This window comes from Podarcis bocagei (genome assembly GCF_964188305.1).
Source record: "Podarcis bocagei genome assembly, chromosome: 5".
NCBI lineage: Eukaryota > Metazoa > Chordata > Lepidosauria > Squamata > Lacertidae > Podarcis > Podarcis bocagei.
The window spans coordinates 23,491,806-23,517,945 of record NC_138129.1 but is presented as its reverse complement, the minus strand read 5'-3'; the positions used below and the strand labels follow the sequence as shown (position 1 = coordinate 23,517,945).

General features: G+C 44.9%; 1 protein-coding gene and 1 long non-coding RNA gene across 2 annotated transcripts in view; one reads left to right on the top strand and one right to left on the bottom strand.

The window, feature by feature from the left end:
• Positions 1-658: 658 nt before the first annotated feature.
• Positions 659-26,140, bottom strand: part of GDAP1L1 (ganglioside induced differentiation associated protein 1 like 1) — a 46,892-nt gene continuing 21,410 nt past the window's right edge. The window contains exons 3-6 of the mRNA XM_081196576.1: positions 24,086-24,259; positions 11,778-11,875; positions 10,026-10,140; positions 659-2,129 (exon numbers count right to left, since the gene is read on the bottom strand). Coding sequence (XP_081052702.1) covers positions 1,786-2,129; positions 10,026-10,140; positions 11,778-11,875; positions 24,086-24,259 — 731 coding nt within the window. The 3' untranslated portion in view covers positions 659-1,785. The remainder of the gene's footprint in view (positions 2,130-10,025; positions 10,141-11,777; positions 11,876-24,085; positions 24,260-26,140) is intronic.
• Positions 5,965-9,352, top strand: LOC308587799. The gene is made up of 2 exons (XR_014008527.1): positions 5,965-6,469; positions 9,233-9,352. It is a non-coding gene; the product is annotated as an uncharacterized lncRNA (long non-coding RNA).

Genomic DNA, 26,140 nt, shown 5'->3' with positions numbered 1-26,140 from the left:
GGACGTCACCCATGGAAATGCATGGAAAAGTGGGGAAGGACGAATGATTAAGGGAAACATGTATAAGCACTCTGCAAGCAACTAGGGATGAATGCAGGGTGAATGCTCATGGTCATATAACTGCCCTGCAAACAGAACAGAATGAATGCTCAGTAGAGAGCATTCCCCATGCAATCACACCCCTGTGTAAGGTTTCTGCAAGCAAACCAACAAGAATGCTTAATAATTGCCTGGAAGAGCACTGAAGTCGAGGAAAAAACACGCATCTCTTTGTTAATACAGTCGTACCTTGGAAGTCGAACAGAATCCATTCCAGAAGTCCGTTTGACTTCCAAAATGTTCGGCAACCAAAGCGTGGCTTCTGATTGGCTGCAGGAAGCTCCAGCAGCCAATCGGAAGCTGCGGAAGCCCCGTCAGATGTTCAACTTCCAAAAATAGTTTGCAGGCCGGAACAGTCACTTCTGGGTTTGCGGCTTTTGGGAGCCAAAACGTTCGAGAACTAAGCTGTTCGAAAACCAAGATACAACTCTAATTCCTATTCATGGAGTAAATCATGGCAAATTCTGAGGCTAAGCCAACCCCTGACTACATTAAAGTAGAAAAAGGCACAGTGTGTGCAGACACATTTACTCAGGGAAATGAGTCAACTGATGCTAAACACATTTAGAAATGTAAAGCCATTACTCCTCCCATATGGTTTATTTAGGTTCTCAGAGGGTTTTTAAGCATGAGTAGCAGTGATGCTCATTACTCTTTCCAACATGCAAAAGGCACAAGAAAGTGAGAAAGGTGATTTTCTGTGCAAAGTGTTTCTAAGAAAATACACAGCAAAAAAGTCACTTAAAAAAAATGCTCCTCAAGGAAAGAATGGCGGGGGGGAAAGGAAGAAAGAAATGAAAACACATCCTTTGGAAATGGCTTGAAACTTATGAAAACAGTCCTGTTGTTAGAGTCCGGCAAGGCTCCTTGGGTGAACGATGCTTGGCAAATTCATGAAAGGAACTCGAGGCAAACACCTCAGTAAGACAGAGATTCATCTGTGAAATCAAGGTTACAATCAGAAGAAACCCACTGGCTGTCAACAATTAAAAAAGCAAATTAAAAAAATATAGAAGTAGAAAGTGGATACATTCTAAGCGCAAGTCGATTAAAAATGCTTGATTGAATGGAAATGATGGTATACAAAGAGAGAAAGAGACACAAATAATTCATTTCCACCTTAAGCTAGAACTTCACAAACTACTGTGGTCTGACTGTGTTCATTCTATTTCTGTTGTGTGCATCTCTGTGTTTTGTTAAAAAATAAGCCTATGTCATCATCACAACACCACAACAGCTCTTAGGAGAGAAAAGTCCCCGCAATTCGCACCTGTGGGAAAAAATGTGCTATGTGGCCAACAAACATTGGAAAAAATGTAAAGGTGCAGAAGATAACCCCGTCTTTCCATTTTGTGTTGCTGGGGGGTGTTGTTGCTTCTCTTCTAATGGCGCTTTCCTGTGCTAGAGGGCAGTTTTGCTCCACAGCGGTTGTGTAAGCATTAACACAACCACTGTTTACAGTTGTATAATACTTAAACCTAAAAAAAAAGGCATTGTACAAGTTGAATTTTTGTTGTCGTCGTTGATTCGCTTTCCTTGCAGTATAGGTTTTTTCTACTTCTAGACTATGGAATGTTACATTAACAGTATAGTTATTCATATTGGTTTCAAATTTCATTACAGTTACTGAAGATTCATCATGGTTTCACACAGCACAGAGACACCAAACTAAACACCACGCCTGCATTAGATGTATTTTTTCTTTAGATACCAATACGCAAAATACCCCATCCCCCCTAGAGATCCCATGAGGAAGGAGGCTCCGAAAAAGGATGGTGGTTTCCGCTTGACCAGCCTAAAGGCATTGGGTACCACTGCCGAGAGGAGGGTGGTGTGTATGTCTCCCAAAACTTTCCTGAAGGCAAAGCGTTTTTGTATCCTTTCAAAGAAGTTCTGTAGGTTGGGTCTACTGCCATCTTCCCAGTATTTCTTAGAGAGTCCTAGAAACTTGAGGCGATGCAGCGTGGCTCCCAGCAAGATGTCAGCCAAGGTGAAGACACACCCACAAAGCCAGAGTTCACACTTCTGCCCTGGAGAGCAAAGACAACACAGAAGCAATATATTAGAAAAGTTTCGTCACACCTAAACACTTAGGAATGGAGACAAAGTCCAATCTTGGAGCTTATTGACTTCCATTTTTGGCTGATGCAATGCATACCCTCCAGTTTTGTTGTTGTTTAGTTGTATCCATTTTGTCAACTCTTGTAGCAGGAATTTATTTTACTCCATGTGACAAGGACTATCAAAGGGGGGTGCCTTGGTTCTGGTCAGCCATAATCCCTTCAGCATACCAGCACATCCACAGGAGCCCTGCCCAGTTGCTATGTCAGCCCTGATAATCCCAGACAGAAGACAATCATAATGACAAAGAACTTGCATATGGTAGTGGATTCAGCATGGACTGAAACAAAGGACAATAATCAGATCTTCCCTCTGGGGGCAGGAAACTGCAAACTCCCCTTTGTCTCCTGGAAGTGACTCATGGGCAGGGGGAAAGCCAGGTGACAGGACACTCAGGTTACCACCACAACTCCTCCCTCAACCCCTCCTTTCTGTAATGTATGCATGATGTCAACCCCTTCTGTAATGTATGCATGATGTTTCTGGGGGTGGGCTTGACCTGGAGGATGGGAATTTCAAAAGTTTTTATAAGGTCTTGCACACCATCTTTCTGGGTCTTTCCTCTCTCCTGCGAGTGAGGGGAATACCCTGTTGCAACAGTTCAATAAAGGCCAAGCCTACAGGCTGCTGTTTTGCTCCAAGTTATCCTGGTTGGTGTCTTTGTTTTTGTCCAAGGGAGCCCTCGGATTTTTCTGGTAACACTCTACACTTGTTTTCCACTGGATAGCCTTGTGTCCTGCTTTACAGAGGACAGTCCTCTGTAAGGGTGCCAAAGGGCAGTTCTCCATTCCAAGGTCCATCTGCTATAAAGGAGGCAGAGCAGAGGCCAAATCAACTAAGCAGGCACATAGGGTACCCAGTTATGGTTAGATGCACTCGACTGCTATCTGAATTACTACATTTGCATATATGCATATCAATTAACACAGAGATTTTATGTAAATTGGCACCCACTTTTGTCTTCTTTTTGGCGAAGCCTAACTGGCCACTCTAGATTTTCACCAAATTTGGTACAGAGAAAGAGAAAACCAGCCTTTCCTTGCAGCCTACGTGGTGGGCAGCTCGTCAATTTTGGGCCAGTTGAAAAATGCAGGGGCAGAGATAGAGGGATTTTAATTTGCAATTAAAATTTAAATTGAATCAGAGGTCATTTGTCTGGTGTCAAAACTCCTTTAACCGGTACTAGAACAAGAAGAAAGACAGGGCAAGGCTTCCCTTTCCTGCTGTGTTGTCTCTTCCCCTGCTGATCTTAGCAGAATTTGATGAATCTACCGTGAATGAACAGCATTTACAGCAGGCTTTGAAACTGTGAAGTCATTCATCATCAAAATCTTTGTGGCATCCAGTGGCAACTCTAAAGGTTATGGGCCTTCTTAATCCCCCCAAAAGGTGGGATGTAATTTCAAACAATTGCAACACCTTGCTTGTTTGTTTCGGTTCTCCAAGCTAATCTTCAGCCCAAAGAAAAACCTGCAGTGAGGCAGTGGAGAGGGGAGCCTTCAGGGTGAGTCATATGAGGACTCAATAACGTTTCGTCTCTTTGGAATGGAGCAATTAACCCCACTGTGCTGACGAGTTTGTTGGGCTCTTTTCTCCCAGCCCAACCTTGGCAGCTGGAATCCAAGCTCTCTATCGGTTGCCAATTAGCTCCCCACCTCCTGCAAAAGTGAATACTAGCCTACTGGCTGCACAGTGAAGCCTTGTTGTCAGGTTTCATTCCCAAAGGGAGAAAATTCGCCATGTGATACACAGATACCCCACTTCCTGAGATTAAGGGTGTCTCTGTACTGTACTTTAAAGCAAGTCGCTTTCTCCAAATAAACCTTAGCATCCTTAACAAGCTGCACTTTCCTTCTGTTTAAGATTATTAATATTTTGCAATTTACACCAATGTCTCTAGAGAGGAGATACAGTGGTACCTCGGGTTACATACGCTTCAGGTTACATATGCTTCAGGTTACAGACTCTGCTAACCCAGAAATAGTGCTTCAGGTTAAGAACTTTGCTTCAGGATGAGAAAAGAAATTGTGCTCCGGCGGCCCCATTAGCTAAAGTGGTGCTTCAGGTTAAGAACAGTTTCAGGTTAAGAACGGACCTCCGGAACGAATTAAGTACTTAACCTGAGGTACCACTGTATAAATAATTGATGATGATGATGATGATGATGATGATACTAATGATGTTATGAGTTTGGTGTGTGGAGAAAGCTGTATGCCTAGACCCTTCTAATTCCTGGATCCAGCAACTGTGAAAATTTAAGCAAAGATTCAAATTCCTGGAATAGCCGGACTAGCTTCCTAATGGAGGTGGTAGCTTGGGTAATGGGCCATTAAGGAAACAAAGGGAGTGCCTCAGTGCCAGGAGAAAAATGGGTGGAGCCCCCTTCCTCAACTGGCTGGTATCTAGAAAGACAAAGGCCAGAGTTGAGAGTGGAGTGATGTGAGCTAGAAGCAAGGAAGTAGCAGGCTGAGAAGCCAGAGAGACAGAGCGATGCTTGATTTCTTATTGAATCCAAGGTTGCAAGCTATGGGGCCCTCTTTGGGTGATTATGCTGTGAACCCCTCCATCGTGGGCTCAGGTTGTATATATGTGTAAATAAACCATATATCATAAAGACACCACAGTCTCTGCTGTGCCTCATTCCAAAAGGAAACATGAACCCTGAGTGTTTGTCTGGAATTTCGCACCACTTGGAGATTGGGTGGCAAGCCACAACAATGAATGATAAATAGCCAGGTGGCATCCCTAGCTCTCTGTCACCTTTTTCTAAAGAACCTTTCAAGCAACCCTCTAGGTCTAATGCCCCACATTAACACAATGCATATGCGGGTAATTGAAATAGCTGCACATTCTTTTCCAGTTTACTCTTGTCTGCATGTCTCACTGCTTCTTCTGTAAAGTCCATGCATTAACACGGATGCCCACTGGACGCAACATTTATCCACCGCCCACTCTGGAATTTAACTTCTAGAGACAATAAGGAAGAAGCTGGACACTGAAGAATGAAAACATGAGCAGCTCTCGTTATTATAACAATGGCACATTTTTATGCATAAGATGTGGTACCCAAAAATAGCTCTTTCTCTGCCTCCTACTTTGCAGCATATTGCACTCATAATTACTGGGTACCTCGCACTGTGATGTCTGTCACCTTGGCACTTTTGCATGTAGCTCAACCAAGCCTGCTAGGGTATATTTTTTCTTTCCAAGCACAGCCTCTGAGAGAATAAGAAGCGGCTTGAGAGATTAGAACCTGGCTGACTTTCAAAGCCAAAGAGAAAACCCCTCTGCAGGCCAGCCCTGGGATACATTGGCAGGTGCAGTTATTAGAAATGTCAGTCTTCTGCAGAGAAGGACTTGTTTTTAATAGCCATTCTCTCCACCGGAAAGGCTGTTAAAAATGTCTCTCCTGTGTGAAAAGTTCCATGCTGCTATTTCTTGGGCAGATATGTATTCACAAACTTCAGGTCAAAACTACCCACATCTTTTCCCCAGCGGGAGCAAAAGCAGCAGGGGGTGGGTGGGGTTTTCAACAGAAAAATTGTGCTGATTTTCAACCTCAAACTGCAAGCTCAGTAGGTACATTGTGTTAGAAAACAACAAACACACCATAAACTGTAAGATTCTAGGAGTGTGAAGGGAGCTGGCAGAGATAATCTTTATTTCAGAACTTTTGTTTCCACTTGGCTTTGGGTGCTGTTTTTTCTTGATCTGTTTCAGTCACTTGCCGTATTCATGATCTGAAGTCACTTGCCGTATTCATATGAATCCCTGCCCCAATAGTCCTCTTGAACCCAGTGCTTTGTTCTTCCTCTTCTTTCCTCTTTTCTGTTTGTTCTGCCTCTTTTGGTGCCTTTGATTCTCCAAATATGCCTCTGTTTCCTATTGCAAGTGAGTCAGTTGTCAGGCCCTAAATTTACACAGCTGTCTATGACATCAGAGAATCAATGCCAGGGTTGTCATACGTCGGGAATTTCCCAGACACATCCAGTTTTTGGGGGCCAGCACCCTCATCTGGGCAGATTTTTGCATTAAGTGTCCAGGTTTGGGGGTTTTCTGTTTCTGTTTTCGTGGTGTTGTGTTTTTTTTTGTGGGGCCCCAGAACAGGAAGCAGACATCGGGTGGCCTGGAGCGGCTTGCTGGGGGTCGTGCTAGGCCTGGTGTTGTTCCTGGCGGTCACTTGGCCTTGCTTGACCTTCCCAGGGCCACTCAGCCTCCCATCGTGAGAAGGAGGCTGAAGACAGCAAAGGTAAGAGGGAAGGGAAGAAGGGGGGAACAGGTGGGCAAGGAAGGGGTTAGCAGCAGGGAGGGATGAGCGATGGAGATGCGGGATGGTGAGGGAAGTGCCCTGATGGTAGGGTGGGGTGTCTGGCTCTTGATCCCCAGAATATGGAAACCTTAATCAATGGCTCAGGTGACATGACATACTATAGGATCACAGCCACCAGTGCTTTGATGTCATATGGAACCCTGCAAGCTTTGGACTGAAGTGAACAATGGCAGTGGGCAGAAAGCAGAAAGTTAGATTGATTGATTGATGAAAAAACAACAACAACCCTTCAACAAGAAGTATCTGTTTCACGAGGGTCTTCCTGTCCCTCTAGTACTATGAATTTTGGAAATGATACGTGCAGGCTCCCTAACATTATGATTAAATTAGAAGAACCACTAAGGAAATAACCACCCATAGAGAGTTCGTGTTGCAAAACATAGTATAAACTCCTGCCTGAGTATATATCACTGTTTTTTTATCTAGATCAAGGTTTTTCTTATCCAGATCAAATCAACAGAACAAGTTAGTCACAACTAGCATTTCAAACTGATTTTGTTGCAACTAAAGTATGACTAACTGGGTGTGGATTCAGCAGTATGGCAGGCACAGCTGGCATTAGCTTAGCACTTGGGATGGGTAGATCTGTCAATTCTGGCTTCTCTTTTTTATATATATAAATTTTTATATATAAATTTTTATTAGTTTTTAACATATCATTTTCAACAGTAATTAAACATACTTTTACATACAGTGGTGCCTCGCAAGATGAAATTAATTCGTTCCGCAAGTCTCTTCGTCTTGCGGTTTTTTCGTCTTGCGATGCACGGTTTCCCATAGGAATGCATTGAAAATCAATTAATGCGTTCCTAGGGAAACCGCCTTCAGACCAGGTCCGGGGACAGTCTGTCCCCGGACCTCTTCTGAAGGCTGGGGGGGGGGCAAGGGCTTTTCTTCCCACCCCCAGCATTTTAAAAAACACCGGGACAGTGGAGGACTTCTCCGCTGTCCGGGCGATCTTAAAATGCTGGCGGGCGGCATTTTAAAATCGCCCCGGACAGCGGAGGACTTCTCCGCTGTCCGGAGCGATTTAAAAGCCCCTGGGAAGGCAGGCAGGGGGGACAAAGACTTTTGCCCCCCGCCAGCCTTCAGAAGAGGTCCTGGACCTCTTCTGAAGGCGGGCGGGGGGGGGCGAAAGTCTTTGCTCCCCCCCTGCCTGCCTTCAAAAGGTGTCCCCGCGGCGGCGGGAGGTGTCCCCTGCCCCTGCCCGGCTTCGGAGCACCGGGAGAAGCGATCTCCCCGCAGCCCCTTGCTTCAAAAGAGGTCCGGGGGCAGCGGGGAAGAAGCACGTCGCTTCCCGCTGCCCCCGGACCTCTTTTGAAGCAAGGGGCTGCGGGGAGATAGCGATCTCCCTGCAGCCCCTTGCTGCAAAAGACGTCCGGGGGAAGCGGGGAAGAAGCGCTTCGCTTCCCGCTGCCCCCGGACCTCTTTTGAAGCAAGGGGCGGTGGGGAGAAGCGATCTCCCCGCAGCCCCTTGCTTCAAAAGAGAAGACCCGCTGTCCCCGGGGCAAGCTTCGTTTTGCGAAGCAAGCCCATAGGGAAATTTGTCTTGCGAGGCAACTCGAAAACGAAAAAACCTTTCGTTTTGCGAGTTTTTGGTCTCGCGAGGCGTTCGTCTTGCGGGGTACCACTGTGTATATATATATATATATATATATATATATGTGTGTGTGTGTGTGTGTGTGTGTGTGTTTGTGTGTGTGTGTGTGTGTGTAAATTTTTATTAGTTTTTTAACACTGTCAATTCTGGCTTCTCATTTTTTCCAGTGTTAAGTACAGTTCTCCATATTTCAATATCAGTTTGCAAAGTATTTTTCTTAAGGCTTCAAGAAAATTCTTCAGCAAATTTATCCTAATATACAATTTTTGCAAAGAATTTTTGGGAAATATGCACTTTTTTTGCAAAGCGATTTTGCGTAATATGACTAAGTTTTGGGTTTTTTTACAATCAATTTCATGAAATAAAATGAATAAAAACAATATGATGCATTTTTGTAGTTTTCACCAACATAAGCATTTTTATGCACCTTTTACCCTAGTTTATGCCTTTTTGTACACGTTACATGGGTGGGGAACTACACCGCAATATTTGGTGAACTGCGAAAATTCTGAAGGGCAGTTGTGTTTCAGTTCATATATGCTTTAGTAAAGTGCAAATAAGGTAGTTTTGCATTTAAATGTGAATTGAATCTAACTTATCCCTGTACTTACTTAGCACATTAACAGAAGTGTACATTTCTACAGGAAACTCTCACGGTGTGCCTTCCATCTCTGGGCTTGAGTCTTTAGCTGGTTCACTATGTTAGGGTTGCCATATTTCAAAAAGTAAAAACCAAGACACCCCAAAAACACTGCTCTTTGGAAATCCCCCCCCCCCCGGACATCAATTCCGCCTTTCAAATCCCAGTAATGTCCTGGAAAATCCGGACGTCTGGCAGCCCTAACTAAGTATTATAGGTGCCCTCTTTGAAGTATGATATGTCAATGTGTTAAAGAGTTGCTGCAGTCAGTGCAACAGTCAAGGTTCATCTGAGAAAAGCAGGAGGACCCCTGACAGAACATGGAACCCTTCTGAGCTATTCTCAACAGGAGATTTTCAAAGCATACTCATTGCGCTCTCTCTCTCTCTTGTTCCTAATGTATTTTTCTTGGCACGAATACACAATCAAACCTGACTCACAGCTGGACGCAAACAAAACGAATGCCTGCTGGTCTTGATCGAAGGAAATGTGGACCTGAACTGAGGAAGAGGCTTCAAATGGTTTTGATGGGGCGGAGGGAAGCAGCGCTAACTTAATGCAACTATATTGTCCTTGAGATGTCTATTTCAGAGTGGGATTTAGGGCAACATGACTGGTTCCCCCATATGGGGTGCCGAGCCTAGGGGGTGCTGCAAGGTGTTGAACTATGATGTAGTGAATTGAATTGAATTGAATGGAAGGTGAGAGGCGGTGGGGGGGGAGAGCCGAATTTTGGCCTTGCACAGGGCACCACACACACACCTCCTCCATCCAGGCAAGCAAAAGCCATGGTTCAATTATATTTTCCAACCAGGCAAAAGTACTAAAGGAGGGCACAAAGCAAGGTGGTGGGGGAATGACCTAGGGATAGAGGGTGCAGCTTGGAGAAATCCAAGCGTGGCATTAGCCACAGGGTCTGAGGTTCCCAGCCGCTACCTTCAGTCTTTCTTTAGATGCAGTCACTGCACTTCCTGTTTCTTTGTTCCGTGAGTCCTTTTGTCCAGTCGTCTGCTATGGCCAGCTGGACTTAGTGATGATAACATCACAGCAGATAATGATACTACTGCTACTAATAATCATTAACAGTTGACAGCAAAATATAACATCCTTCTGATAATGGATTATATCTCATCTAACAAAATCTGCTCTAGCTTTACCTGCCAAATAAGGTTTGCTCTCCAACAGTCTCTCGCAGCAGACTTAGAAAATAATGTCCGCAACAGCATGATGCCTACCTTGGTATTCAATTTTTCTTTTCTCCAGCTCAGCTTCAATCTGATCTAGCACCATTCCCAGATCACCCAGGATTTTCTTCAAGTAGTTCACATTGTCATGTTCCAGGATCTTGGCCTAGATATAAACAGTAAATGTTTACATCGAAATTGAACAAGAAGAATGTGTTTTCACACAATTTGAACGTAGTGGATATTTTACAAACAAATGACTTTGACAGGTCTCATCGTTGTTTTGATCAGTCTTGTCAGGGAACTGCCATCAGCTCAGACGCGAGAGGAGGAAGGGCAGTTGTGTTACAGGGAACCTCCGAAAGTCCTGCGAAGCAGTTCCTCCTCTGGCAAGGAAGAAAGCCCCACCTCCAGTAGGGAGGAGGTGGTGGGACCAGGGGATGCTAGGGAGAGCCTCAACACCGACCCTGAGCAAGCCGGAGAGGAGGGAAGTACCCCTTTGCCAGCGCCCACTCTGCGCATTAGGTTTCGGCGCAGGGAGGGGAGGAGAAGGTTGGGGGTCAAGCGACTGTTATGCTGGGGAAGGTACAAGGACCGACCACTCCCTGATTCTGCTAGCGACTGAGCCAGACATGAACTTGCGACGCTCTTCACTGTAAATAGTTTTGCACTAAGAATAAAGCCTGGAAAAGACAGGTCTTGCTTGTTTGCTCTCGAGCAACCACACCACCATCTGACAAATCTGCTGTGAGAAGAGGTGCTCGGAAGTCCAAATATTCAGGGATGTGTTCATAAAAGCACCTTACAACCTGTGCCAGGACTGCACTAACAGAGGCATTGTGTCTAGGTCATGAGAAGCAATAACTCCTCTTTATTATGTGCTGGTCAAGTGCTATCTAGAGTACTGGGCCCAGTTATGGGTGCCACATGTTAAAGAGGATATTGGCAAGCTGGAGCATGTCCAGAGGAAGACACCTGGGATGGTGAAGGGTCTGGAAATGGAAGTCCTATGAGGAATGGTTGTATGAGCTGGGAGTATTAGGGCAGGAGAGCTGTCTTCAAATCTCTGAAGGGCTGCCAAAGATGGAGCAGACTGGTTTGCTGTTGCTCCAGAAAGCAGAACTAGAACCAGTGGGTGGGAATTGCAGGGAAACAGATTTCAGCCCAACCTTAGAAGGAACTTCCTAATGGTAAAAACTGTTCAACAGTGGAGCAAACTGCCTTGGGTGGTGGGCTCTCCTTCACTGGAAGTATTTAAGTAAAAGCTGGTCAACCACCTGTCAGGGATGCTCTAGTTGCATCCTGTGTTGTAGATCCTGCATTGAGAAGGTAGCTGGACCAGACCTCCAAGTTCCCTTCCTTCCAACTCTAAAATTCCTTCTTACGTACATCAGAAATCCCCCCTTCTGTACAGCTGTTAAAGTGCAGGAGCCTTGTCCTCTTTTGAATCTGGTCACCCTGTTAGGGCAGCGATGTCAGGCAAAATGGCAAGCAGCAGCACTGGTAATGGATCTGAACTGACAACCCCATTTGCGAAACTTTAGTTTGCTAGAAAACACTCAACTCCAGCACAACTGGATTCAGTTGAACGTCTGTCGTCTTCAGTACCAATAGCCATCCAAATCCGCATGCCACTTTATTGTTAAAAAAACCCCAACACGCCTCATAGAAGTTTATGAAAACAATAAAAGTATCATTAAAAACAGTTATTTAAAACACTAAAAAAAATTTAAAAACAATGATAAACTAAAAACAGATTGAAACAGATTAAATGTTGTGTGTGTGCTGCTATGAGCATCTCACCATGAGCTTCTTCTGTTTGGAAAGGTATGGCTCTGATAGCTGTGGCTCCTCTTCATGGTCTAATTTCATCAGGTCTGAGCTGGCATTAACTAAATGTCCTGTGGAAGTAGGAGAGAACGGATTGGGGTTAATTAATTAATAATAATAATAATAATAATAATAATAATAATAATAATAATAATAATAAATTTTTATTTATACCCCGCCCTCCCCAGCCAAGACCGGGCTCAGGGCGGCTAATTCGTGACCAGTCTTCCCTAGACCCATGATTTCCAAAATTCCCCTTCCCCACGGACCGCATGAAAATTGCTGAGGGTCTTGGTAGACCACTTAATGATTTTGTTTCTGCCTGTTGCAGCAATTGTAATATGCCGTGCCAAATAATCTTCAAATTGTGTCTTTTTTGCTTCTTTTATTTCTTATATGGAATTGCATGCACTTTATTGTGTTACAATTTGATTTCTTCAGAATTCATATTGCAAGCATTCTTCACAAACACACTGCCGCCCACCTGCGTGAAACTCATGTAGTCTGCAGACCACAGTTTGGGAACCTCTGCTCTAGACACATGGCTATCTTTAACAAAAATGTTAAGTGTCTAATAATGTCTCACCCTTCTAAGAATCTGCCTTTCTGACTTTAATTATGGTCTCCAGACCACAATACGGTCTGAAGGCACATGGGGCTACTACCTTTCTAAAGCTAAGCAGATCTGGGTCTGGGCAGTGGGTTCCTTGATGGGAACAAGATGGGATATAAATATATTTGATTTCTTGCAGTATTTTCACTGTCAAGGGGTGGGAGAAGTGCTTGTGGGATTTTCTGCCCCAGCAGGTTCCCAAAGTAACTTGGCCAGCCTTGAAGAGCAGGGTTCGTGTATTGTTTTCGAAAGTGCAAATCTGGTAGATTTGCCTTTAAATGCAGACAGAATCAAATTTATTCCACAATACAATTCAGATGAAAAACTTAAAAGTTACAGAAAGAATCTCCAGGTTGGGACCTGGTAGCTCTACCTCTAATAAGTGCAAAAGCACAGATGTGCCCTGATTTTTGTTTGTTTGATATTTACAGTGGTACCTCGGGTTAAGTACTTAATTCGTTCCAGAGGTCTGTACTTAACCTAAAACTGTTCTTAACCTGAAGCACCACTTTAGCTAATGGGGCCTCCTGCTGCCGCCGCACCGCCGGAGCACGATTTCTGTTCTCATCCTGAAACAAAGTTCTTAACCTGAGGTAATATTTCTGGGTTAGCGGAGTCTGTAACCTGAAGCGTATGTAACCTGAAGCGTATGTAAGCCAAGGTACCACTGTATAAGCAGCAAACACCAGTATAGCGCCTTGCCTCAGCCTAAATCCTTGTGACTGGGTCTCACATTCAGGACTGGGAGGGTTATTGCACTATTAGGCTATGGTTGGAAGATTTACTCATCACCTTAGAAAAGTCCTTTGCATATGATTTTAAAAAAAAAAAAATATTGAGACCTACCCTCTTCTTTCCAAAGTCTTTATTTTTCCATTGTGAATGAATATATTAATAGCTGCTACTGTTTTACAGAAGCCCTCATTGCTTTTTTGTTGTTGTTGTTTAGTCGTTTAGTCATGTCCGACTCTTCGTGACCCCCTGGACCAGAGCACGCCAGGCACTTCTGTCTTCCACTGCCTCCCGCAGTTTGGTCAGACTCATGTTTGTAGCTTCAAGAACACTGTCCAACCATCTCGTCCTCTGTCGTCCCCTTCTCCTTGTGCCCTCCATCTTTCCCAACATCAGGGTCTTTTCCAGGAAGTCATCTCTTCTCATGAGGTGGCCAAAGTATTGGAGCCTCAGCTTCACGATCTGTCCTTCCAGTGAGCACTCAGGGCTGATTTCCTTCAGAATTGATAGGTTTGATCTTCTTGCAGTCCATGGGACTCTCAAGAGTCTCCTCCAGCACCATAATTCAAAAGCATCAATTCTTTGGCGATCAGCCTTCTTTATGGTCCAGCTCTTACTTCCATACCTCACTACTGGGAAAATCATAGCTTGAACTATATGGACCTTTGTCGGCAAGGTGATGTCTCTGCTTACTGTAACCTTATCCCAGACTCAGCAAAGCATTTGCGGGCTGCAGGTTAGCCAATGTGTTTGTGCCAGCATAGGGCACCATTTTAAACTGTCATTTGCAGCAGCTAAATGAAACTATGGCACCTTGCGGCCTTGGCTTAATGATACCCACCCTGGCTGGATGCCATTCCAAGTCAGAACAGGAGGGAGAGACAGATGCTTCATGCTCGGTTGGTTCAGCTAAGAATCCAGAAATTTTTGTTCATTTCCCAGCACATTACTCTGGCCTTCTCTTTATCTTTCCCTATGTTCCTTATTAATCTTCTTTCTCCACTCCAGCTACCAAGTGTCGCACTTAAGCACCTCTCCATTCTGTTTGGCTGGCTACTTGAACAAGGACATGAAGGAATCTTATTGTCTAATTCCCCATGTAGTTGGTTATGGTTATGCAAGAAGCTGGACCCCATGATGCAGTGTAGGAACTCACTAAATGTTACTTGGGAGTAGCAATGTAGGAGAAAGTTTGTTCGGTGTGCATTTTAATGCAAATCTACCTAATCCAAATCAATATTTCAGCTGAAAATCAGCTATCCTTTCAAAATTCACACTTCCCCAAATTTCTTGATGCAGATACCTGACCACATGTGTACAAAAATGCATGTATTAATGGAAAGTGTGCATGAAAATGCATGTAATATTATAAAAATAACATGCAAAAATATGTTAAAGGTAAAGGTAAAGGGACCCCTGACCATTAGGTCCAGTCGTGATCGACTCTGGGGTTGCAGCACTCATCTCGCTTTATTGGCCGAGGGAGCCGGCGTACAGCTTCCGGGTCATGTGGCCAGCATGACTAAGCCGCTTCTGGCAAACCAGAGCAGTGCACGGAAACGCTGTTTACCTTCCCGCTGGAGCGGTACCTATTTATTTACTTGCACTTTGGCGTGCTTTCGAACTGCTAGGTGGGCAGGAGCAGGGACTGAGCAACGGGAGCTTTCCCCATCGCAGGGATTTGAACCACCAACCTTCTGATCATCAAGCCCTAGGCTCTGTGGTTTAACCCACAGCGCCACCCACGTCCTCCAAAAATATGTTACAAAAGGAGAATTGCTTGCAAAACTGTACAGACTTGTCAAAATTTCATCCAAACACGTGTGTATCTGGCTGCTAAATGTGCGCTAAAATGCTGATGGGGAGCTCTGGGGAGACTGGTTATGCTATGGAATATGGATAGGAGTTAAGATTAAACTTTCATGTCAGGGGGTTATGTCCATATCTGTCTAGAGTGGGTGCACTGCTTTGCCAGGAGAAGACAGCACAAAATGTACCTCAGTTCTGATCCAGTCTGGCACTGCAGAAATTCAGCAGAACTTTAAGAGACAGCATGATAAGGTTGGCCCTGAAGCTGCAGGGAAATCTTTTTGCAAAAGACCTATCATCAAAGATGACAAAATAAGATACTGATTGAAGGACCTCTGATTAAAACAATTCATTACCTTCCACTCTAATTCTGAACTGGGAAAGGATGTGGTATAGTTATTTGACACCACCCACTGCAGTCCTGGCTGAGCATTCATTTGCTTGGCTAGATGTGGATATTCACAGGGCAGAGGTGCTGCAATTTATGTTTGATATGGACAAGGCAAATGAGAGGGTAGTCTAGAAAATCCAGTTTTAATTCTTGCTTTGCTGTGGGTGAAGTGCCTCCTGTCAAAATGGCCTGGGAGGTTTGGGCAGGGGCACCCACTTGCCCCCCCTACATTGAGAGGGCGTGGCCATGTGTAACACGTCACGTCATGCTGCCTGCTGTGCAGAGGGTGATCTCCACGTTTGATTGACCCAGCCCCTGCCTTGCTCCTGGGCTGCAGCTGGGATGAGCGAAGCAAAGCTCTCCTGTGCCAGACCTCCTGTGCCAGGCGGAGGCTGGGGCTCGGGTGTGTGGAGGGTGCCTGGTGGTGATGGGGGGTGGTGGCTGCTCCCTCAATACTGGGAGAGCTGAAGCCCCATCCACCCCCTATACCTGGCACCGCTGGGTTTGGGTATCCTAAACATCTGGCCTGCTCCCTGGAAATGGTTCCCCACCCCCGGTATACACAATACTTTCAGAATGGGTTAAGGGAACACAAATACAGTGGTACCTCGGGTTAAGAACTTAATTCATTTTGGAGGTCTGTTCTTAGCCTGAAACTGTTCTTAACCTGAAGACCACTTTAGCTAATGGGGCCTCTTGCTGCCGCTATGCTTCTGCTGCACAATTTCTGTTCTCATCCTGAAGAAAAGTTCTTAACCCGAGGTACTATTTCTGGGTTATCGGACTGTGTAACCTGAAGTGTATGTAACCTGAAGCGTATGTAACCCGAGGTACCACTGTAGGCATAAAATTAACACCTGGGCAGTATTTAGCTGTATTCACACTACTGTGCCAAAGTGGAGTTTTCTTGCCATAATGAATGAGAGTTAGATCGGATCAACTTTTGGTTTCTTGGGGCTATCTTCCTTTCTCCAGCAGCTATTATAGATTCTCCAGCAGCTATTATAGATTCTTGAACCCACCCCCCCATTGATCAACTGCAACCCACCTTGCACAGAGACATCAGCTTTTATGATATCTCGATAATCCTTTAAGATCAGAGGAGTTACAAATGGTGCGTTTAAAATTTGCTTTCGCATTTATTGTGAGCCCAGAGATACCATACTTTTGTATAGTGTGAAGGTGATTGCTTCACTTCCCCCTGGCAATGGATGTTTGCAGGCATAGCGTCACCTCTGTGTGGAGCTCCTTAGGTCCTGCGGTCACTGGTCAGATTCAGTAACTGACCAGATCATCAAGGTTTCCTATCATGCAACAGCAACTCAGTTGAGATGTTGCGTGGCAAGTCCCCTCCCCCATGTGAAATGAGAACACTGGACACATTATTTAAGGTTAATGGGCGTAAAAGGCAACAACTTTATTGATTACAGGAATTGGAAGGTATTGGCCTTAGGCATTGGCTCCTATTGACTACCCGGCATGGAGACAGGGAAGGGTTATTCACCAGCCGTGGGAGTCCTGTTGAAGTACGCCAACTAGGAACCCATGGGTGTCACCGCTCGGGGGCGTGCCGGAGGCCCTCACCTCCCTAGACTTCGGACAAGGCAACGCCCCCTGGAGTCCTTTACCGGACTACCCTTTTTCATTGGGGGAAGGTGATGGCGTTTCCTTCCCCCCTTCATTTGCACAACAATTACCCCTGCCAATGCCTAACCGCCAATACTGAGGAAGTTGTGGCGTTTGCTACGAGGTAGGCGAAAAAACCAAATGGCTGGAAGTGCGCCAAGTTGGAAAAATTCCTACCAGGCCCCTTGCGGTCCATAGCAAGGCCAGAGCTAGTTAAGCCTAAAGGGTGGGTGGGATGGGAAAACTGGGCAGCTGGAACGGGGCAAAGAGGGCGGTCCCTGGGCGTACCTGGCTTTAAAGTGGGCTAGGCCACGCCTCCCCCACCTGCCGATTGGCGGGCAGGGTCGCAGGCATGCCCGGGGATTCCCTCGATCTCGCGGGGGCTAAAGGCCAGCCCCCGCGGGTGTGGGAGGGGGTGGGCCCGCAAGTCCACCTCCTCCCAAGCTCAGAAGTGGCTTTATCCCTATAGCCTCGAGCTTTTCCTGACACCAAAGCTACACCAAATTTCTACACATGCCACTATCATTCTCATTCATTCTCTCTCTCTCTCTCTCTCTCTCTCTCTCTCTCTCTCTCTCTCTTATAAAAGCCCATTGACCTCATCTGTGAAAACTGCAAGGCTAAATTGGAAAAGCTGTGTTCTCTGGCCTGATTCAATCAAGTTCACCATGGAGAAAAAGAGAGAGTAACAGGGCTGCTGTAGTCCTTAATTACTTTGGCAATGTTGAGAAATAAAGGGCAACTAGGAGGCTGATTTACAGCCCATTCCTTGGTTTTGCTGAGCCAATGATGCTGTGATAATTAAAACTGATTACTTAAGGGAGGTGCAATGTCAGGACAGGAGAAGGCTGAACATTGGTCATTATTGGCCTAATTTATCTGCTCTTTAGCCTGGAGAGAAGATGCTTGCTAATACATTCACTCACTGCCCACTGGGCATTTTCCTTTGTCTAGAACTAGACATTGCAGTACACTTGTTGACTACTGCAATTGCACTGTACGTGGGGCTACCCTTGAAGGCTCCTCTGAAAATGAAAGCAAATGCAAATTACAGCTGCCTGTTTCCTGGAGGAAAGGGCAGCTAAGATCACATGACACCAGCAGAGGTATTGCTAGTAATTAAAATACTTGGTACACAGGCCCATGATGCTAATTTGCATATAAGGGCTGGGTACAACTTTGGTGGGTAGGGGCCTTCTTGGTAGTGGCGCCTGCCTTGTGGAATGCCCTCCCATCAGATGTCAAGGAAATAAACAACTAACTGACTTTTAGAAGACACTTGAAGGCAGCCCTGTTTTGGGAAGTTTTTAATGTTTGATGTTTTATTGTATTTTTAATATTTTGTTGGAAGCTGCCCAGAGTGGCTGGGGAAACCCAGTCAGTTGGACGAGGTATAGGTAATTAATAATAATAATAATAGTAATAATAATAATAATAATAATAATAATAATAATAATAATAATACGATCACTTGTAGCTGAGTAAGATTGTCTTCCATGAACACAGTTTTAACAGTGAGTCCATAAGTGACCGTGGAAGCCAATTCTGGATCCACATATCTTTCCACAGTGGGGACATAGGTTTCCGGGCAGGAGTTGATCACGGTGAGGGTTTGCCAAGCGTGCCTTCCTCTTTGCACATTTCTCCCTTTTGTCCTGAGTTTGAGCGTCTTCAAAGCCCATGACACCTTTGATAAAGGCTGCTCTCCAACTGGAGCACTCGCAGGTCAATGTTTCCTAGTTGTCAGTGTTTATACTACATTTCTTTAGATTTGCCTTGAGAAAGTCTTTGAACCTCTTCTGTTGACCACCATCATTACACTTTCCATTTCTAAGTTCGGAATAGAGTAGTTGCTTTGGAAGACGATAATCAGGCATCCGCACAACATGACCAGTCCAACGAAGTTGATGTTGAAGAATCATTGCTTCAACACTGGGGATCTTTGCTTCTTCCAGTACACTGGCACAAAATCAGACTATATTGTGTATAATGTATATGTGTGTGGCCATGCAGCCCCACTGTTGCAGCAAGATTAAATGTGGAAGAAGCCTCCTGTGCTTCTTGCACCACGGCACAAAGGCGTGCTTTATTTATTTATTTATTTATTTATTTATTTATTTATTTATTTATTTTGCCCTTCCTCCTCGCCTTGCCTTCACTCTGGATGCTTCAAATACCTGGGTCATGTAAAATTTCTAATGTGGCTATTGTAAAATTTCTAAAATTCTAAAATTTCAGTAATTACTAATGTGGCTATTGTAGTAAAGTGCCTTTTTTCAGGGGGTGGGATGGTGTCACCGATACAGCTCCTTGCCAAGGGCGCAAGGGACCCTAGGTACACCTCTGTTTATCAGTAGCAGGTGATGACCACTGGACTTGATGGTTTGGCCAAGAGGGTTTCCGTAAGTGGGACTAAAGGAATCCTGAGGCAGAGCCAATTTTTTTCTGGTTTTCTGTCTCCGCTCTCCTTCTCCCTTTCAAAGGTTCTGTGGACACGTAAGCAATAAAGTACTGGCACAATTACAGTGATACCTCGGGTTAAGAACTTAATTCGTTCTGGAGGTCTGTTCTTAACCTGAAACTGTTCTTAACCTGAAGCACCACTTTAGCTAATGGGGCCTCCTGCTGCCGCTGCTGCACGATTTCTGTTCTCATCCTGAAGCAAAGTTCTTAACCCGAGGTAATATTTCTGGGTTAGCGGAGTCTGTAACCTGAAGTGTATGCAACCTGAAGCGTATGTAACCTGAGGTACCACTGTACTTAGCATCTAACAGAACTTAATCCTGGGAGGTAGGTTTGGCTGAGGGAGTCTGTTTTGAGAATCCTCAGCTTTTAAATATATCGTGGTACATTTGTGCCCACATTCTTGTGGGCTTCAGGAGGCACTATCTGTTATTGTGGGGAACAGGAAATTGTACCCAGGCCCAGAACAGGTGACTAAGTGGTAACAAAAGGCATCCCCGTGGAAATCTGGTTTAGGTACAGTATAAGGCAAGCCTAGTTTCATTTTCAAATCTCAAGTCAACTTTAGGGACATTTTAAAAAAACACAGCTGTAAATTGAGCAGTTGGATCCAGAGTTATCTGGAGCCACTAAAGTGCAAGACCCTGCGGTGACATTGTGACAAAGTCACTGTCCAGAGCAGAAGTGCATATTTAAAGAGACGTCCTTGTGGAGGAGTTATATTAGGCATTGTCAATGTTTCATGAATGCTTGTAGGTCAAGTACAGAGTCTGGTGCCAATTCGTCCTGTCTCTGAAACCTAATCTGCATAAATTTTCATGCCAGAGAGGCCAAAATCCAGTCAAAGACCCTCAGCCCAGCTCTCGTATACGACATGATCTATCAAAAAGTTAAGTATCTTCCAAGTCCAATTGATTTTACAGAGATAAAATCATAGAGTTGTTGAGTTGGAAGGGACCAAACAGGAATCTTTTGCTCAACGTGGGGCTCAGACCCACAGCCCTGAGATTAAGAATGTCATGCTCTACCAACTGAACTATCTATAATTGGATGTGGGGGGCAGAACAGCTGCAAGGTGGGGGGGGATCTGGCCCCCTGCAATACCAAGGAGCAGTGCAAGAGCATTTCCTCACAGGAACACTGATGGTGTCATAAGAGACTTAATTCCAGAAAAGAACTGCTGTAGTGGTTTATTGTACAAGAAAGAATACAGTGGACGCACGGGTTGCGAACGTGATCCGTGCGGGAGGCGTCTGCGCACGCGTGGGTTGCGATTCAGCACTTCTGCACGTGTGCAAAGCATGATTTAGCGCTTCTGCGCATGCACAACTGCCAAAACCCGGAAGTAACCCATTTCGGTACTCTTGGGTTTCAGTGGGTCCATAACCCGAAAAAACGCAACCTGAAGTGTCTGTAACCCGAGGTATGATTGTACAGTCTTGTACGAGTATTGCATACTGGGAAAAGGTTACTCCCTCCATCATTTATAATAAAATAGAGGCCTTCCACCCAGGGGCAGCACATCCTTTTCCAGCGCTTGGTGAAATGGGGAGAGCTACTCGACCCTGCTTCTACTGCCGCCATACCAACTACCCCTCTTCCTCTGCCACCAGGCTAACTGCCCCAACTGAGCTAACTGCCCCAATTACCATTTCCACACAGTCCTATTCCCTTGGCAACAGTTACGAAGATTGGTGGGAACTATCTCAACCACAACTAGATGCATTTTACTTAGTCTCCCATTTCCCCCAGTAAACAAGACTTGTGAGACATATTAAAACCAAAGCAACATACAAACATCACATTGCAAACCACCTGCACTGTACAGATATTTGTAGATTTCTATTCGCCTCAAAGAACTATGGTTCCCAGAGTCTTCCCTTGGGATTGCTGTTCTATGGGGGGGGATAGGGGTATTCTAACAACTCAAGATGTGGGTGGCGCTGTGGTCTAAACCACTGAGCCTTGGGCTTGCCAATCAGGAGGTCGGTAGTTCAAATCCCGTGATGGGATGAGCTCCCATTGCTCGGTCCCAGCTCCTGCCAACCTAGCAGTTTGAAAGCACGTCAAAGTGCAAGTAGATAAATAGGTACCACTCTGGCAGGAAGGTAAATGGCATTTCCGTGTGCTGCTCCGGTTTTGCCAGAAGCGGCTTAGTCATGCTGGCCACATGACATGGAAAAACTGTCTGCGGACAAACGTCGGCTCCCTCGGCCAATAAAGCGAGATGAGCGCTGCAACCCCAGAGTCGTTCACAACTGGACATAACTGTCAGGAGTCCTTTACCTTTTAACAACTCTCAGCACCCTTAACAAACTACAGTTTCCATATTTATTTTGGAGAAGCCAGGACTGCTTAAAATGGTATGATACTGCTATAAATATATAGTGCAGATGGAGCCAAATATACATACATGCATCTACCATGCAAGCTCAGTTGAACGCTTTTTCTACGGTAACATCCACTGGGTTAGAAATTACTTTTTAGAAGCGCCAACAATTTACCAATAACAATCCCAGCAACATTAAATCATAATGCCTTTTATATGATGACAAAAGAGGTGTCTTTCAAAGTCTCTTTCCCCACGGATAAAACTTTTGCAAATATGCCCTGTAATTGAAAGCAAAGGGCATATCTCTGCACACACAAACACAGACCAGCTTTACTAACCTGCTGCTTCCAGAGAAGCTGGTGGAAATTAAGGGGTTCTGAGGAGACTTTTCAGAGATTCCTAGCTCTTCCAGGTCGGAATAGCTATCAAATAACTTCCAAGCCATTAGCATAAAGCAACCCACAAATGTGCTACTCCTGAGTGTATGGAGGTTTTTGTTCTCTCTGTCATACTGTGACGGTCTATTATTCTTAACTCTCCCTGCAAACTTGCAGTTCAGCTCTTTTGTCTCCCTTCCATTTATTTATTTATTTTATCCTGTTACTGCTTTGGCCATTCGCAATCTGGATTCTTCAAACTGTAATTGTCTTTAATTAATTATAAGAGCTACCGGCATGCATAAATAAACATCTTTAATGGCTGAATGCCTAGGATGTAGGTAAAATGATGTAATAATAATACTACAAGCCATTCAAGGCTTTGAGTTGAGTTTTCACAAGACAATGGCTATGAACACATTAGTAGCTTAAAACGCAGTGAGGTCATTTGCACCCGCTGTGTTTTAAGTCGCATTTTTATGCTGTTGTGCACGCCAGAGAGGGAGCAGGGATGTCTTCACCCAATGTGCATTATCTGGTTTGCTTCCCCGTGCCAAATTCTTATTCAGTGAAGCTGTCATCTGCACATGCGCTGCCACCCGATGTGCAATGGCTGTCTCAAATGCGCGAACCTCAGCTTAACCTTGGCTCACGTTTTCAAATTTGACGGAAGCTGGTTTGAGGGGAAACGCCTCAAACAGCAGTATTTCTTAAGAAACTATGGGACACATATGGGTTGTGGCTAATGCAATGTATATGTTAAAACCACCAGTGGTGGGAGCATGCTGGAGCCGGAATAAATGGGAATGTGTACAGAGCCTAATATTTCCTACTACCCACAGCGCTTGCATGCAGAAAACTGCACATGTGCTTTGTTGGAAATGACAGATGTATACATGCTGATTACTTTATGCAACAATTGCATTCCCTGTGTGTATGTGCGCTTTCCATGATGGTGATGCTCACTGCTGGCGATGCTCACTGCTCACATGCCGCCACTGGACAGTTGCTCAAGAGGAAATGTGGTCCTAGGCTGAAAACATTTCCCCACCCCTGCTCTATTTATTATTATTTATTATATTTATTGTTAAATAGTGGGTAGACATAGCAGACGACACAGCGATTTCGCCAAAGCAGCTCTTTATTTGTAAGCTGGAACAGAATTGAACTGAAGGGTTCAGCCAGCCTGCTTATACAGTCATACCTCGGGTTGAAGACGCTTCGAGTTGAGCACGTTCGAGTTGTGCTCCTCGGCAACCCGGAAGTAACGGAGCGCATTACTTCTAGGTTTCGCTGCTTGCGCATGTGCAGACGCTCAAAATGACATCACGTGCATGCGCAGAAGCGGCGAAAAGCGACGCACGTGTGTGCAGACGCACTGTCGCTAGTTACATTTACTTCTAGATACGAACGGGGCTCCGGAACGGAGGTACCACTGTATAGAGTTCCACTAGAACGCAACAGTAACCATTTTCTGTAACTATCCAATCACTGAACGTCACTTTCAATCCCTTATTTGCATATGTGGACCTGAACTATCTACAGTATCCCCCTGCTGGCCCAGGGTGAGAACTTCAGTACATAACATTTATATACCACCTTTATCTTCCAAGGATCTCAAGGTGGTGCATGTGGTTCTCCTCCTTCCCATTTCGTCCTCACAACAAGCTAGGTTAGGCTAAGAGGTGGTGACTGGCCCAAGGTCACACAGAGAGCTTCATGGCTGAGTGGGGATTTGAACCCTGCTCTCCCAGGTCCTAGTCCAATGCTCTAACCATTACGCCACACTGCTCTACTCCATCTCTTCCATTTAATATGCCCGCTTATAATTTCGTAAGCAATTTATGCTGTTGGGTGCTAAGGGGGATCTTGCAAAATTTCAAATGAATCATCAGATGCAACACGTCAGCACACTTATCTTGTTCAAAGGCCACTTACTTCGGATCTCGGCTGTAGCATACTTTGGAATCATAGAGTCCATGGTGAGCTCTGGGTGGAGAATGCATCCGTGTGTATAGGCATCCATAGGCAGGGAATCCAGGATCTCTCTGTATTGCATCACTCTGGAATGAAGGAGGCTCCCTGCCTCCGGAATTAGCTGCGTAACGTGCTCTGAAATGTAGCAAGAAAAGCTAAAATAAATGCATTCTTTAGTTACACACAGTGCTTATATGAGGGTTTTCTCTTTTGCTTCAGATTTTCTATTCTTAAAAAAGAGAGGGCACAATTTGAGTACAGTCATACATCGGAAGTCAAACAGAATCCGTTCCAGAAGTCCGTTTGACTTCCAAACATTCGGAAACCAAGAACCGGCTTCCGATTGGCTGCAGGAAACTTCTGCAGCCAATCAGAAGCCACAGAAGCTGCATTGGACGTTCGGCTTCCAAAGAACTTTCACAAACCAGAACACTCACTTGGCGTTTGGGAGCCAAAATGTACAACTCACAAGGCGTTCGGGATCCAAGGTACATTTGTTGCATTTGCTTAGTTCTTACGAGTTGTTTTGCATCCAATATTTAAAATGTCAAGGAACTGGGACTTTTGGCAACGACTAAGAAGGTAACATAGAAGAAGCAGGCAGCACAGAGACAATAGTCATATGTGGGATAGCTTAGTTGGTAGAGCAGGAGACTCTTAATCTCAGGCTTGTGAGTTTGAGTCCCATGTTGGGCAAAATGATTCCTGCATTCCACTTGCGGTCCCTTCCAACTCTACAATTCTAAACCTCTAAATCCTGCACCAACAGCCTGAAATCATAACCTTCAATAATGGTGGGACCTAAATTTGAAATTTAATAAATAAATAATGATGATGATGATGTGCTTGAGCCCAGCCAGGGACGCTATAGCATTACAAGGATTTCAACTAGGGCTGGAAAAAAAATTAATACAAGTTAGAAAGGCAATACACTATCTGCATTTGTGTGTATGTTCACTGCAGAATGGTCCTGGATTTTTTTTTTATGCCCGGTTTTCGGCTGCAATGAGTCTGATTTTTAAGACTACAAAGCTTGAAAAAGAAATCTAACATTTTTTTGGGGGGGGAGAAGGGATTCAAATATTGTAACTAAGAGTTTCCTGAGCATCAGCCCCATAATTCAGTACTTTTAAGTGTCTGTATTAACTACATGATTCGGGATTGCGCCTTTGATTTGGCAATGAAAGACTTCTAACGATTCAACACGAATTTGAGTCCAGGTCTCCACTGCTCAAATTTATCTTTTGCTGCCTCGCATCCAAGACCTTGAGAGTTCCTACATCAACTCGTCACTTGCAAGATCTTCTCTGTCAGGTTTGTACATGCATTGTCTCTGTGTCTCATCCATTCATCCCTTGTTTGGATGTCAAGTGTCCCTACAGTTGCTGGCCTTATTTCTCCCAAGTCATTCCACGACAGCAGGCATCCGTCTTTCAATTACAGTTACTTCTAAAATCGCAGCGGGGACAATGCTGGAAGAAGGAAGATGGTATTTCTCTTCAGAATATCTGGGCCATGTTTTACAGAGGCATTCATTTTTATCGGCTCAAGAGATAGTACTTAAAGGACAGTGAGTAAATTTACTGGCATGATTCAGTGGTGCAGTATTTTTTGGATAGGGGTGGTTACGTCTTGCTGTTGTTTGCCAGGGCCCAAGTGTGGGGGGAGCAGGTTGGAGGCGCAGGGAAGAAAGGGGGTGTTGTTGTTTTTTCTAGACCTGAAGGTCAGTGGCTTCTGACCTGGGCTGTAAGCTCATTACTGCGAGCAAGAGAATGTGGCTTAATCATACAGCATGCTTTTCGGTATGTTTATGCAGATATGTTTTCCTGCATTTTTTTTTGGGGGGGGTGTCCAGACTTTGTGAGCTTTGCTGGAGCCAACAGCCCCCTTGATGTGTTCTACATGTGGAGAGAGCTCTGTCACGTGATCAAGGGGCAGCCTCGCCCCTGGGCTCACATGGCTTTTGACAACTGGGTGCTGTTAAGTTGTGGCTGAACATATCAGACGACACAGCGA